Genomic DNA, 15106 nt, shown 5'->3' on the forward strand with positions numbered 1-15106 from the left:
ATAATGCAAGTGTTAAAGGCTCATTTGTTCAAAATATGGCAACCAATGACTGTGAGAAGTTTCCTTAAAATCTAAATCGTAGAAACATTTCTATTCAAGTAAATGCAATCAAAATTGTGACTTTCACATAGACTCCCACTACGAAAATTTGTGCCCGCTCCATTTTTTTTTTCAAATCAGTCTTAGCAAAAAATCAAGCACATGACCCTATCTTTTTGCCACAAGATTCTATCATTTTTAGATTTCAGATTTCCCAATTTTTGTAAGTATATTCATACTAAAACACCAACACCAAATTTAGCAATAACATAAGTTTATTTTATCGACGTTTCGATTCTATGTCTTTTTCAAGCAAGATCTTTTTTACTTCAGTACTTTATTCTGAAGATTTTAAAATTCAGGGTAAATCGAAATCTTCGGTGTATGATACGGTTTTTTAATTCGAACGTAGGCCTACAGAACTGCCTTTTATCAAATAATCAAGACCTTTATGTTGTTTATCGTGTGATTTACCATGGTTTAGAAAACAGACCTGCAGGAATACAGAGAGTATAGAGTGGTTAAATATCCAAGTATCTAAACAATGAATCATACGATAAACCACAAGAAAGCCTTGTTCATTTTCAATGCTGACGTTCTCATTTAACATGGTTATAAAAATTTATGCTGAATTTCGTTGGTCTGTGTAGTAATATACCAGGCGTCATACGACTATATGACGTCATATTTGACGTCATACTGTCCTCTCATCGATTTAGTTTAATCATATTTTATTGTAATCATCACACAAGACATTATGGTAATGTACATCAAGACACTATTATACAGATACATATGTAAATATATATATACAATAGCAAACTATCATTATACAAGACATATATATTACTACTGTACATTAGGAAGTATTCAGTAACTTTGCGAATGTGCGATAATACAAAAGGGTTGGACCACAAGTTTTACCAACATTAGAAATCGGTCCGTCCCTGGCTGTCAAATTAATGTTAGATTAAACTAAATGGCGGATTTTTTGTTTGGTCTGGAATGGAAAAAATATATATGCTTAACAAAATATAATTTTAAGTTATAAACTTACTTATATAGAAGAAGAGTTAAGACAGTAAATTTAATAGAAGAAAAGCAGGGAAAAACAATCGAAAGAAAAAAAAAACAACAACAATAAAACTAACACAGACAAGCGTAAAATCAATCAGTGCACCTCATCGCATCCGCTGCAGAATACCCACATCCAGCCCAGCCCAGAGCCTTCTAAACAGATATATAGTCAAAAGATCAGGAGGCAGTGCTAGTGAAACGACGTGTATTTTTTATATAACTTTGTACTTCTAAAAACAAAGATTTGTTCTCCTCAATAGTAAGTGAATCAATTCCATGAAGTAATTTGTGAGTACTAAGAGGATGAAATCTTCGAGTATTGATAAATAACAATCGACGAGCATCGGCATAATGGCTACATTTAAAAAAGAAATGTTCCGCATCTTCAATACCATGTCCACAAGAGCAATCGGGATAGTCTCGTAAATGGTTATAAAATAAATCATTGTTTAAGTTGCTGCATCGGTTTCTAATACGAGTTTGAACTACATTATAGAATCGTTCTCCTATTAGATAAAAAGACGGAACAATTGGAGATTTAAATTTACTCTTCAATTTGCTCTTAAAAGATGTAAGTGTGTTAGCATTACGTGTCGGGAGGTCAAGGTTATTCCATAGTTTTACTGAATCGGGTATAACTGATTTTGAGTAAATTTCGAGACGTCTAGGCAATGTTATAAAATTAGTGTTGTTTCTAAGTTCATAGTTGTTAGAATTGTGAACTGTTGGAGGAAAAATGTCTATAAGGTAATCTGGAAGCAGTCCGTTATTTCCTTTATAAGCTAATATTAATTTCTGCATAATTCTACGGTCTGCAAGAGAAACCCAGCCAACTTCAGTTAATAAATTTTGAATGGAAACGGAACGAGTCAAACCAGTAACAATGCGAGCTGCTTCATATTGAAGTTTTTCTATAGTGTCCTTTTCATATTGAGTACAGCTATCCCATACAACTGAAGCATACTCGAGTAGAGGTCTTAGATACGATAAATAAATGTTGTTAAGAGTAGACCTTTTAACTTTGAATTTTAACAGTCTCATTGAACCGAGTACTTTTGAAGCTGGGGAAGTGATATTGTTTATATGGGTGTGCCAAGAGCCATCATGACTTATTGTAAGACCTAGATGTTTGTGATCGTCAACGAAGTTTAGAGGGGTATTATCAAAGGTTAACGAAGGTTGAGCTATATCTCTAAAGGAGAAAAACATGACTTCAGTTTTAGAAGGATTGAATTTTACAAGCCATTGACTTGCCCAACTGGAAATTTTTTCTAGATCTGAATTTAAAACAGTTTCTATATAAACGGAGTCTGGTGAAGATATAGCAAGTGAGCTATCATCAGCGAATAGTCTAGCGGTACTTATAACAGAATCAGCAATATCATTTACGTATACAAGAAATAAAAGAGGGCCCAAGACCGATCCTTGAGGTACGCCTGCAGTTAATAACCTATTATTTGAAAACGATTGCCCTACAAATACTTTTTGCGATCTATTTTCCAGGTAATCTGTTATCCAATTGACCAAGTTTCCTGAAATACCATACTGCTTCAGTTTAAATATAAGGCCTTTATGCCAAACTCGGTCGAAAGCTTTCGATATATCACAGAAAACCATACAGGTTGCTTTCTTCTCGTCTAAAGATGTACAGATCTGGTTATATATATCTACAAGTTGGTATACAGTGGAGTGTCCAGGAAGAAATCCTGACTGATTTTTATATATAAGATTATTGGTGTTTAGATGATTGTACAAATACTTAAAAATCACTCGTTTCCATTACTTTACCTACGCAACTGATCAAAGAAATTGGTCTATAGTTAGATGGTAAAGATTTTTCTCCTTTCTTATAAAGCGGCATTACATTAGCAATTTTCCATGAAGACGGGTATTTATTTACGATGAGAGATCTATTGAATAAAGTACAAAGTGGCTTAGCTATGGTTTTCGAACATCCCTTTAACATTTTATGACTAATACCATCAGGCCCACAGGCTTTGTTGACAACTAAGTTATCTAAAACGTCAATTACGTCTTGCTCAGAAATAGTAAAGTGGGAAAGAGTTGTATTAGACTTTGCAACAAACTCAGGTAGAACAGAATTGGAATCGTCGAGAGTTGATACTGATACGAAGTAATCGTTTAAAAATGTAGCTTTATCTACGTCAGAAATAGCTGTGTCATGATTTTCGTTTTCAAGGGGCGGAATTTCTTCTTCGGCTTTAGAATTTTCTTTGACTAGCATTTTTACTGTTTTCCAGTACTGTTTAGGATTTGTAGAACTTAAATCATTCATGGAAAATTCAAGAGTATTATAAAATTGTTCGCGTAGGTGTTTTTTCATATTATTGACACGATTTCTTATTTTCTTGTAACATTGCCAATCTGATGGTTTCCCAGACTGGATAGCAATTCGCTTTAAACGATCACGTTCCTAGATGTAGTACGAATAAATGAATTATACCAAGGTCTGTCGTTGGGGCGGATTTGTATAATTTTAGTAGGAATGCATGTTTTAGCTAGATCTAAAAATGTTTTTTCAAAAAAAGATGTGGCTACGTCTAGAGAGTCTGAGTTAAGAGCTGACCAATCAGTGGTGTTTATCGAGTTATTTAACTTTTCAAAATCGGCTTGGTGGTAGTTCCACACTCGGCGGGTGTAACATGTCCTGGCCTGGAAACTGCTTTTTACATAAACATAAGTAGCAAAGTGATCGCTTATATTTGACGGCGTTTCAAAAACTCCAGAATCCAGCGGTATTACAGTATTTGTTAATGCAATTACATCAATTAAGGTGCTTGTACTGTGTGTTATTCGAGTTGGTGTATTGATTACATTTGTCATATTATTAAGAATAAGTATGTCTCTAAATTTACGATTTGTTACATTTAACTGATCTTCGTTTATATCGCCAACTAAAATAATATTATCTGATATTTCTAAGGCCTGGTCAACAAGAACATCACATCTTTGCCAGAAGTCGATAGCAGAGTTTGGTGGCCTATAGACTGTAGCAATAATAAAGTTTTTATTATGATCTTTTATTTTAATACACAGAGATTCCGGTAAAATAGTTTCAAGGTCATTTAATCGTTTTGGTTGTAATCCTGAATTACAATATACTAGGATACCACCTGAGTGTGATGAAACATCTTTCCGAAACATATTTCCTAATCCTTCAAGTTTCATCTGCAAGTCAGAAATATTTTGCGATAAGTGAGTTTCGGTAAAACAGATAACATCGAAGTCAAGAAAATTGTCTTTGATATAATCTAATTTGTTGCGAATACTCCTTATATTCTGATGTAGTACAGAAAAACAACCATTGGATTCTAGACTAGGCCCAGGATTGGGATGGACATCACCAGACAAAAAATAATTAATCGCGTGATCATTGCATAATGAATATTGTCTAAGATCAAGTATAGGGGGTACATTTTTAAATTAACAAAATCATCAATATTTGAACGAGCAGAAGTGTCAATCAAAGACACGTACATGAAAAATGAAAGCAATAGAGCTATATGAAAATTTCAAACTCGAGTTACATACAAGTTGGGTTACAAGGTGTAACTTAATAATGATGTCTCGATAGAGAAAATGCAGGTATTTCGCAAAAAACGAACATAAATTGTAACTAAAAAATGCAGCTTTTATACAAGCACGCCCCCTAAAGTAATGCAATCCGATCGCCATTCTCCAGGCTCCTAATTCGTTACCTATGAGGATACAATGTCAGGGTAGTGAGGTCGAAGAATGACGAACGGATGCATAGAATGGTTAACAGAAAACAACCGAGACAGACCAGGACGCGGGGACACATAGATGCAGCAGGAGTACATGAGGGACAGCACGATTCAAGAACGCTTGTTACACAGTTCATTGCAATATTAACTATTGAATTAGAAAGAAATAAGAGAAGACAAACATTAACCCGAAATGAGAGAAAAAAGGATTGAAATATCATCAACTGGAAATAAATTATCTTTTTACTATTTGGATATTTCTTACACTTATCATTACTTTTAAACCTTAAATTAATACTAAATGGTAGTTTTTATATTTTTTAGTTTTAGTTTTTTTTAAAAAAAATCTACTAAGTTGAATCTTGCTCAGGTATTACACGTAAAATTCATCAACTGTTACAAAAAAATATAAAGAACAATCCATCACATACTTATACAACGAATAAAATAAATAAATATAAATAGTACATGTTTAAAAATCATATCATTCTGAGTATATAGTATATAATATACGCCAGCCGTATCAGGCGAGAAAAAACATAATAAAAAAAATAATTAATCGCGTGATCATTGCATAATGAATATTGTCTAAGATCAAGTATAGGGGGAACATTTTTAAATTAACAAAATCATCAATATTCTCAGTCAAGTACCCTTTTCTTTATTTATCTCCATTCGATTTCAAAATTATTAATCTGCAAATCGAAATAGCAAGCAAAGACAAAATAAAAATATACAGTACAGTTCATTATATCAAGATAGATAAGCCTACCAAGCATAAGTTGGCATTTTTGTCCTAATAATCTCCCTTCCAATTAATTTATTTCATAATCCTTTCATTAACCTACAACTGAATATTTAAAAAGAATATCTCACCAAGTACGCATGAGAAACAAATCTAAACAAACAGAAACAAAGCGGTATTTCTCTGTACGATTTGGGCAATATTATAGTCAATTCCTTCGCGTTTTTACAAGCATACCATTTTTTTAATTGAAGGTAGATATTCGATACTTTTACAGAGAGAAATAATAAAGTAGAATTTTAGTATCACTCCGTATTATATATACGGATAGAATTATACAACACATTGCCACTTATTGTATTACATACATTCCTACCTGTAACTCTGGTATGATAATAATAATACTAATTCAATACTAACTTGTTTTGGTTATCAAGTTATAGTAACTGGTTTAGGACTTTCCAGTTATATATTTATAGTATTTCTCATGAATATTGGAAATCCAAATTCTATTTATAACACTATAACTGTATCAGTGTACATAAATAGCAACGTAATTTCGGGAGTACATAACATGTATTCATAATGGATATAAATACGAACTATCACATTTTATGATAAATTGTTGTCATGATTTATAATAGTAATATGGCATATGGAGTGATACCACCTCGGGTCGTAGACAATAACAAATGTATAGGTGAGAAAAAAAAAACGAAGCAAAAAAAGTAGACGTGGACTACGGATCATAAATAATAACTAGTGAATTTACAAAAACTGTTTGAATGAATGTAGAGCATAGCCGAAACAAAAAGCTAGATCTGCATAGATTTACAATACGGATAGGAGAAAAAGTAAACAAAAAAGTGCAGTTTTACATATATGGAAAACAATGTACATGTAAGTATATACACAACAGATGCCGTCCGCTACGACGACCGATTATCATACATTTCTGATCTAAAAATTAGCAAAAAGTGCGTTGCCTGTGCATGGAAAATAATGTAAATACATTGCTGAACGTAAGTCACTAATGTCGACTGCTACAACGACCTAAAAAAAAATAATATCATCGATTCGCGCGTCAACTGTTGTTTATCAATGGTATAATAAATTTATTTTTTACGACTTCAACCCATTTTTAAAAAAGTCTCAAAATACACTTAAATGTCTAGAACCTAGAAAAAAAAGATAAACGTTATGAGGGTTGTTCTTGTCGTACCCTTTTGATATTTTAGTAAATATTCGAAATCTGCGCATTTATATTTTTATAAATGGTATTCACCAATTTTCTTTAAAAAATCTTAGCTTTTCTATCTATTTTGTGACTTTCAAAATATGGCAAGTGGTATATTGTAATAAAATGAATAAAATAGCTTTGCATGATTCGATATTTTGTTTTGAAATTTTGAGATCTTGATCTAAATGTATGTATAGATCTAGATCTAGTTCAAAAAAGTACATTCAGTATTTTTATATATATTGGCAAAAGATCAAAGGCCGGGTTGATTGTTTTAATCGTTATATTATCACGTGCACTTAAGAATAAAATCGGATATGGTGAAGACAACCAGGGATTACTTCTTGGGTTCTCAATAACTGCTATTTCGTGGCGCGGCTTATATACAGAGGATATTTGTTTGTTTTCCGTGAAATATGAAATATTTTTCACAAAAAAATAAAACAATCTTCTCTGTGAGAAAATTTCTATGTGAGTGGAAATGAGAAAAAAAAATTTCTCACTTGAGGCAAGATATATTCGAATCCATATTTACGAAAAACAAAACATATTGTCTTTTCTTTCATACTTATTTATACAAAACAATCAAAACAAATAAACAACATCTATATCATTCGCAGTATGAGTGATATGGATTATATTTCACATATATGAAATTTATTTAATTCAACATATGGGAAAATTAGACCCATCGATTTTTCACACGAGTGAAAATATTTTATATAGCGCAAAGAAGGAGCCCTCTACTTTATTTAAATTCATGGAAAAAGTATTATAGGTATTTTAGCTTTGCAAACGATGTGATAATATTCAATGCATTGTCTTTCTTATGAATATTTTATTTTCAAAATGAATTTAAAAGAAAATGGTCTTTTTTGCGTATACTTTATGTCTGTCTATCTACAATTAGAAACATAGTAAAATATGGATAATTTGCTGAAATTTCTTCTGTTTAACAAAGAATAAATATATTTTTATGTGCGCTTAAAGACCTTTGCAAACGACTTAGTAATCTATATTCATTTAGCTATTGTTTCATACTAATTTCAGTTTTCTAGGTGAAGAAGAAAATGGTCTTATTAAGCATTTTGCAGATGACTATAGGTTTCTTTTATTTATCGGAAAGACTCGAACATTCTCGTATGTTTCCGTCAATTCTTACGGAATTTAAGCTCCTTAACGGTAAAGACTGATATCTTCTCACACGCTTAACAGCACACATGTACGGACTTATAAATTAGTGGACGCTCCATAATATGATTTGTTTACAGCAAATAGTCAATTTTAGACAGCTTGAGGATCGAAGTTCAAAATTTAAAAAAAGAAACGCTGAAATTTGAGGCGGCATATTTTGGGCAAGTTAGAAGTAAAAAAATCAAAATTCAAATTTTGAAAGGATGATGTTGAATTTCGCTTACATTGAATTTCGCACAGACTCGGAAATCGAAATTAAAATAAAAAGAATTCGTCGAATTTCGAGGCAGAATTGGAAATAGATCCAGCAGGAAGGCCGCAATCCATATATTTTGAAGGGAGCGGTCGTCCAGTGGATAATGTGTCGGCCGCTCAACCCAGGGGTCGTGGGTTCGAGCACCAAATGGGTCACGAACATGACTTCTCATATGACACCAGTACTGGTTTTTCCAGGAAGCTGGCTGTTCAAAAGATAGTTTCACATTCAAAACCAGTTTTAAATTTGATTGCTTTGAAAATTCGAGCAGGCTTGAAATATAATACCGAGAATAATATTTTTAGATTTTTAACAAGGATCTGTGTTCAATAAACGCTTGATGCCCCCGGTGGCATCCTTGCCGATACAAAGCAACCTAAGTCCAAAACGAGGTCAAGTTCAAGGTCAAGGTCAAACTGAGTTCAGGTGATGTCTAAAGATGAGGAATGGTCACAGGTTACATCTGCATTAGTATCAAGTCATTCTAGTAAGGGTATTGATGCTAGACGAAACGGTCCAATCATTGGTTAACCTCGTACGGACGGACGGACGGACGGACGAACGAACGAACGGACGGACAGGACAATCACTATATGCCTCCCGCATCAGTAGATGCCGGGGGCATAAAAACTTGAATTTCGATATATCCGATCTTGCACGATTTTTAATCTTTGAATCTTGAGCAGATCGCAGTTTCAGTATTATACTGAAATTCAGCTTTTCAAAATTTGAAGTACGATTTTCGAGATGGCTCGACACTAATTGCTTGCTCGATATTTGACTTTTTCATTTCAATATCAATATTGGAACAGGCTGTTCATTCAATACGAGATCGAAATTTGACTTTTGGAATATTATAAATTTCGATCATTGAGCTGGCCCGAAATTAAAAGCTATTTTGAAATTTGACGTTTTTCGATCTTGACGTGTAGCTTAGGATCAAAATTCGATAAGTTATGAAGTTGAATTTCGATCTTCGAGCTGGCATAAGATTCTAAACTAGTTGGACACCGCTCACGACATAATAATAAATGTGCAGTTATTTGATTACATAAAAAAACTACTTAAAATCTTTATTTCATAATCATGAACATCAAAGAAAGTATTATAAAAGCGAGTTTCCATCTGATTGTAAGAAGTAGAAATTACTTTTGGAAAGTCAATGTTTGGTTTTATAATAATGTGTTTGCTGAGAATACCGTTATAAATGGTATTCTGATTAAACCACCAACTACCATTTAGGTTTCTATTTTCTAATCTATCTTTGCAATCACTGTAAATTAGACTTAACAATATCCCTAAATCCATATGATCAAAAGTATTAATGTAACGGTACATTGGCAAAGAAGGGTTAGACATCGGCCTGAAATACGGAGTTGGCCGAAAACTAGCGAACAGTCTCGACAGCCGATTTACCTGGCCAAACGTATAATCGGCTTTTGTGGTGATTTTCACGATGGGTCTAATTTTCCCATCTGATTAATGAAACATTATGTTTCATTATTCAGCGAAAGAATAATAAACTCAGTATAAGATACATTACGCATATTATATAAAATATACAAATATCAAATGAGCCAATGTGAAAACAGCAAGTCCAATATGAAAAGCATAGGACCAATTCGAGAAAACAGGGCCAATACAGGATTCGAGAAGTTTGGTTTATTAAATTGAGAGGCCAATACGGTGTTGAATAAAAAAAACATTTATCAAGGGATTTCATGCTGGCCTTACTGTTTGTCCTCTGGAAATCCGTATTGGCCCTCGACCGTCGGCGTTAAGCCAATAGGACCACCCTCGGATAAATAACAAGGCCAACATGAAATCATTGATTAATTAAATTAAAATATAAACAAGACCTGTGTAATGCTTTAAACTCGTTTAAAGTTGCCCTATTTAAAAATAGCCGTTAGGTTTTAGGTATTGATAGTGACTGTCTCGACATTCCGGTCAATGAAAGTTCAAGTACTTTAACAATAAATCAATGAATATTAAATTATATTTTCAATTAATTAGAATTAAAAAGGTCCATACATAATTAGATAAATAAAACAAAATACCTAACAAGTAGTCCCAGCAGCGATATCCATAAAGCGATCATATTTTAATGTCCGCACACTTACAACGCTTTTCATTAAACTATTTTGATATTTCGACTGTCTCGGTTACTGGGATTTCTGTAGTAAAAAACCCATTACGTGTTTTTCTAAAAACAGCGCAGGATCATAATGGCACCGCGACATACCATTGAATATTATGAACGGTTCACTGAATTTTCAATCGTAAAACCAGTGTTCCATTTAAAACGCAGTTCTTCTTCCTCATTGTTAACATACGTGTATACCTATATATATATATCTATTGCATCAGCATTTTTATGATATTACGCATTTCGTTTAAAACGATTTGAATTTTTTTTTAATATCTGAGTATGGAGAAATAAGATATCATTACTGTGTTTACACATGTGTTCTTTTCTCTCTCTCTCTCTCTCTCTCTCTCTCTCTCTCTCTTGTTGAGGTTGTTTTATTTTATTTTTATTTTTTTCGAAGACGAAAATATTTGCATTTTAAATTTTATAAGTCCATACTAGTACTTAACGTTTAACCTTTTTAATGTCTTTCTTTGATTTAGTTGCATCATAAATTCAAAAGAATACATTTAGTCTTTTGGTTACATGTAACACTTTTGAAATCTCAATATATACATAAAAAATAGACAAAAAACCTAGATTACTTTACAGTATTTTCAGATATTAGATTAGAATACATTTTTACAATTGAATTAACAACGCATCTGTTGGAAAATATGAAATAAATCTGAATAGTCATCTTTTACAATTTAATCATTGATTTAAATGTTAAAAGCACATGTATTAAAGCATTCATGTATTACTCGTTTATCATCCCTGTCTTAAAGTTATAATACTGGCCAGCGAAGATTACGTAGCGAATTTTTTTGGAAGGTCATTTTTCTACAGCAACGCATGAAACATCCGTTCTCGAAGACATTGACTGGATAAATTTACCTGTAAATTGACAGATTCCACCGATGGAGGCGGATATAAAAAACTTTCGGTTTCAGTGACACAACCGCCATCATTCGGATACGTCCGTGACAACGCTTACGGAAGTGGGCTAATCGTACGGTCCCGTATGAATAGTGAAATAAACCGCAGGTGGTTATTCGTACGGCAGTTTTTTATTACATTGTACTGAAGTCATTCAACTGATATGTTTTCAACCGATGTCTTTACTTTACTTTAATTTTCAGTCGCACATAAACAGGAAATGATTTCGAATATTGAAAAAGGCTAATTTTATGTCTGCATGCAATATTGTTGTCATCGTATGACACATATGCAGTAAGTGTGAAAAATAAAAATATCATCTATAGAAGTTCACATCATCGTTTGAGTATCACGTAACATGCTTACTTTTTCTTTCATATTTCGGTTGATAAGACTAGAACTAATTAGAACAAATTGACAATAATAAGTCTTCTCTCTCTATCTCTCTCTCTCTCTCTCACTGAAAGACGCTGCTAAATATCTGAGCGTAAAAGTAAGTAAATAAATGTACACACTGTATCTCATTTGGTCAGAATATGTTGATAACATCACATCAAAAGCAAAAAATTCACTGAGATTCATCAGAAGGGAAAAAAAACAAAAAAGAAAAACCAAAAAAACCAGCTTACAACACAATGTCCGCCCATACCTTAAACCCTGCTCCTCTATAAAAATGAGACTAACATTTACATGTCTTCACTTGGTATCATCAGTGTTCCACAAGATTGGAGGACGGCTATCGTTGTCCCTGTATACATAAAGGGCCCACGAAGCAAAGCCAGCAATCACAAACCTATTCTCTTACTTGCAATTGCTTAATTCCAACTGATGGGGCATGTTTTAGTATCAAATATTATTAATCATCTAGATAATAAAATTTGCTTAATTCCTTCCAACATAGCTTCCGCTCAAAACACAGTTGTGAATCTCATTTTTTGTTAAATTTTAGTCAAGAATTTTTTATTACCTTGAAGCTAGTAAATAGACAGACCTAATAGTAATGGACTTTATCAAATCGTTTGTCAAAGTCGATCACAATCGTCTGGTCTATTATTATTATTATTATTATACCAGATTTATATAGCGCCCTTTTCATGATCAATTTCACGTTCAAAGGCGCTTTACATAGTTCAAATGCAGTCACACAGGGCGCATAATTCATCCTCTATTAGTACAGACACAGGGCGATCTGATCAGAGGGACAGAATGAGACAAAGCCCACCCCCCCCCATCCCCCCCTCCCCCCGACAGAGAGATCAGAAATCAGATACCTTTAAATACAACACGAACACAAAAGGTCTTCAATCAGATATGCCACATTTGGTATCAAGGGTACCGCAACGGTATGTCCTTAGGCCTTGCCTTTTCTTAACATGTCCGTCACCTGCCAGGCTCACTTAAAAGCACCGTAAGACTCGTTGTTGATGATACAGTAGTTTATCTCACTATAAATATCATGCATGATTGTGAGACTCTCTAGCAGTACCTCCATAAATTAGAGCTGTGGAAAAAGACCCGGTCAAAGGAGTTTGAATTCCGATAATGCGAAGTGATTAGGGTATATAAAAAGAAATAAAAAAAAAAACATTGCTTTTCGCTATAAGCTACATATCCATGAATTTAAAACTATAAAAATGCTTAATATTTAGGCGAACCAGCAGTGTTAGATCACAAAAACAATGACAAACAAGACCCTAAAATACATGAACAGAAATGATCAAACAAATGATAAATGTACAAGTTTAAGACACTCTGTATAAACATGTTCAACCATAATGGAATATTGCTCAACTGTTTGGCATTCAACAATCTCTAACACATGGAATTGAAAGATTAGAAAGGCTGCCACCAGATATGTTCAAATCAAGTATGTCTGTAGATGAAGCATCCCAGAAATGTTAAATGTACTGGCAAATGTTAAAACAAAGAGAAATTTCACATCCTTGCATCCCTGATTCTTTTATATAAAATCCGTCATTCGTCCATTGTTGTTTTTTTTTTGTAGATCAGTACCGCCTAGACTCTCAGGACCTTCACTTTTATATTCCCTTCTTTCGTACCCATTATCAAGAGAACACATCCCCCCCATCCCCCCCTCCCCCCGACAGAGAGATCAGAAATCAGATACCTTTAAATACAACACGAACACAAAAGGTCTTCAATCAGATATGCCACATTTGGTATCAAGGGTACCGCAACGGTATGTCCTTAGGCCTTGCCTTTTCTTAACATGTCCGTCACCTGCCAGGCTCACTTAAAAGCACCGTAAGACTCGTTGTTGATGATACAGTAGTTTATCTCACTATAAATATCATGCATGATTGTGAGACTCTCTAGCAGTACCTCCATAAATTAGAGCTGTGGAAAAAGACCCGGTCAAAGGAGTTGAATTCCGATAATGCGAAGTGATTAGGGTATATAAAAAGAAATAAAAAAAAAAAACATTGCTTTTCGCTATAAGCTACATATCCATGAATTTAAAACTATAAAAATGCTTAATATTTAGGCGAACCAGCAGTGTTAGATCACAAAAACAATGACAAACAAGACCCTAAAATACATGAACAGAAATGATCAAACAAATGATAAATGTACAAGTTTAAGACACTCTGTATAAAACATGTTCAACCATAATGGAATATTGCTCAACTGTTTGGCATTCAACAATCTCTAACACATGGAATTGAAAGATTAGAAAGGCTGCCACCAGATATGTTCAAATCAAGTATGTCTGTAGATGAAGCATCCCAGAAATGTTAAATGTACTGGCAAATGTTAAAACAAAGAGAAATTTCACATCCTTGCATCCCTGATTCTTTTATATAAAATCCGTCATTCGTCCATTGTTGTTTTTTTTTTGTAGATCAGTACCGCCTAGACTCTCAGGACCTTCACTTTTATATTCCCTCCTTTCGTACCCATTATCAAGAGAACACATCCCCCCCCCCCCCCAAGAACCATTAGACTCTGAAACAACCTACCACATCATGTTAAATCTAGTGCTACTCTTAAAAAGTTCAGGAGTGTTGTATATTGAATGAATTATATGTGAATATATTTAGAATGTTATAATGCGCATGCTCAGTATCTTTCCGCCACACATATCTGGAATAGCCAGTAGTCAGTAAAATTTAGAACTACCAACACGTGTTTGTGTTCTCTTTCTAGCACACAATCTGTGGCTATATTAGTCTATAACATAATAAAACACCAAATACAACAAGGAGTGGCCTAGATTGTTCAAACCTGAAATATCTGTTTTATCTTCTTTTAACCTGTAACTTGTAATATAATAGTGCTGATTTTAATATTGCACACTAATTTGTGTTTTCAATGAAGGCTGGATTTAGGTGCTAGGAGGCGTGGGCAGTGTTGCATTTTCCATTACTGCTCATGAACAGACTCAATCAAACCGGGTCTGCAATTTTCACTGTTTGTATTGTTCTCGGTGCTTCCGAGGGATCTACTTTTCAGATTATATTAATCATCGGTGTCGACTAGACAGTCGCCTCCCAGTCACAGTCAGTCATTGACAATGGGGACTATCTAGTTCTGGCTAACATAACTTAACTGACACTGTTTTTATTTTCTGATGGTCGCATTCATTTAGTTATGGCGAAACCCCATTTTTTAACTAACCAGTATTAAACCGCAACATCTCGCACAGTCTCTCGTGAGAAACTCATGATGTCATGCAACAGTTCAGAGCACGTGGTTATTCTTGAAAATCAGTATCAAA

General features: G+C 33.7%; 1 protein-coding gene across 1 annotated transcript in view; it reads right to left on the reverse strand.

Annotated features, from left to right (window-relative positions):
• Nucleotides 1-11422, reverse strand: part of LOC128548962 (uncharacterized) — a 62636-nt gene extending 51214 nt beyond the window's left edge. Inside the window, 1 exon segment of the mRNA XM_053524779.1 lies at nt 11326-11422. Within this exon segment, the coding sequence (XP_053380754.1) occupies nt 11326-11396 (71 nt within the window). The 5' untranslated portion in view covers nt 11397-11422.
• Nucleotides 11423-15106: the final 3684 nt, after the last annotated feature.

This window comes from Mercenaria mercenaria, chromosome 15 (genome assembly GCF_021730395.1).
Source record: "Mercenaria mercenaria strain notata chromosome 15, MADL_Memer_1, whole genome shotgun sequence".
NCBI classification, from domain to species: Eukaryota; Metazoa; Mollusca; class Bivalvia; order Venerida; family Veneridae; genus Mercenaria; species Mercenaria mercenaria.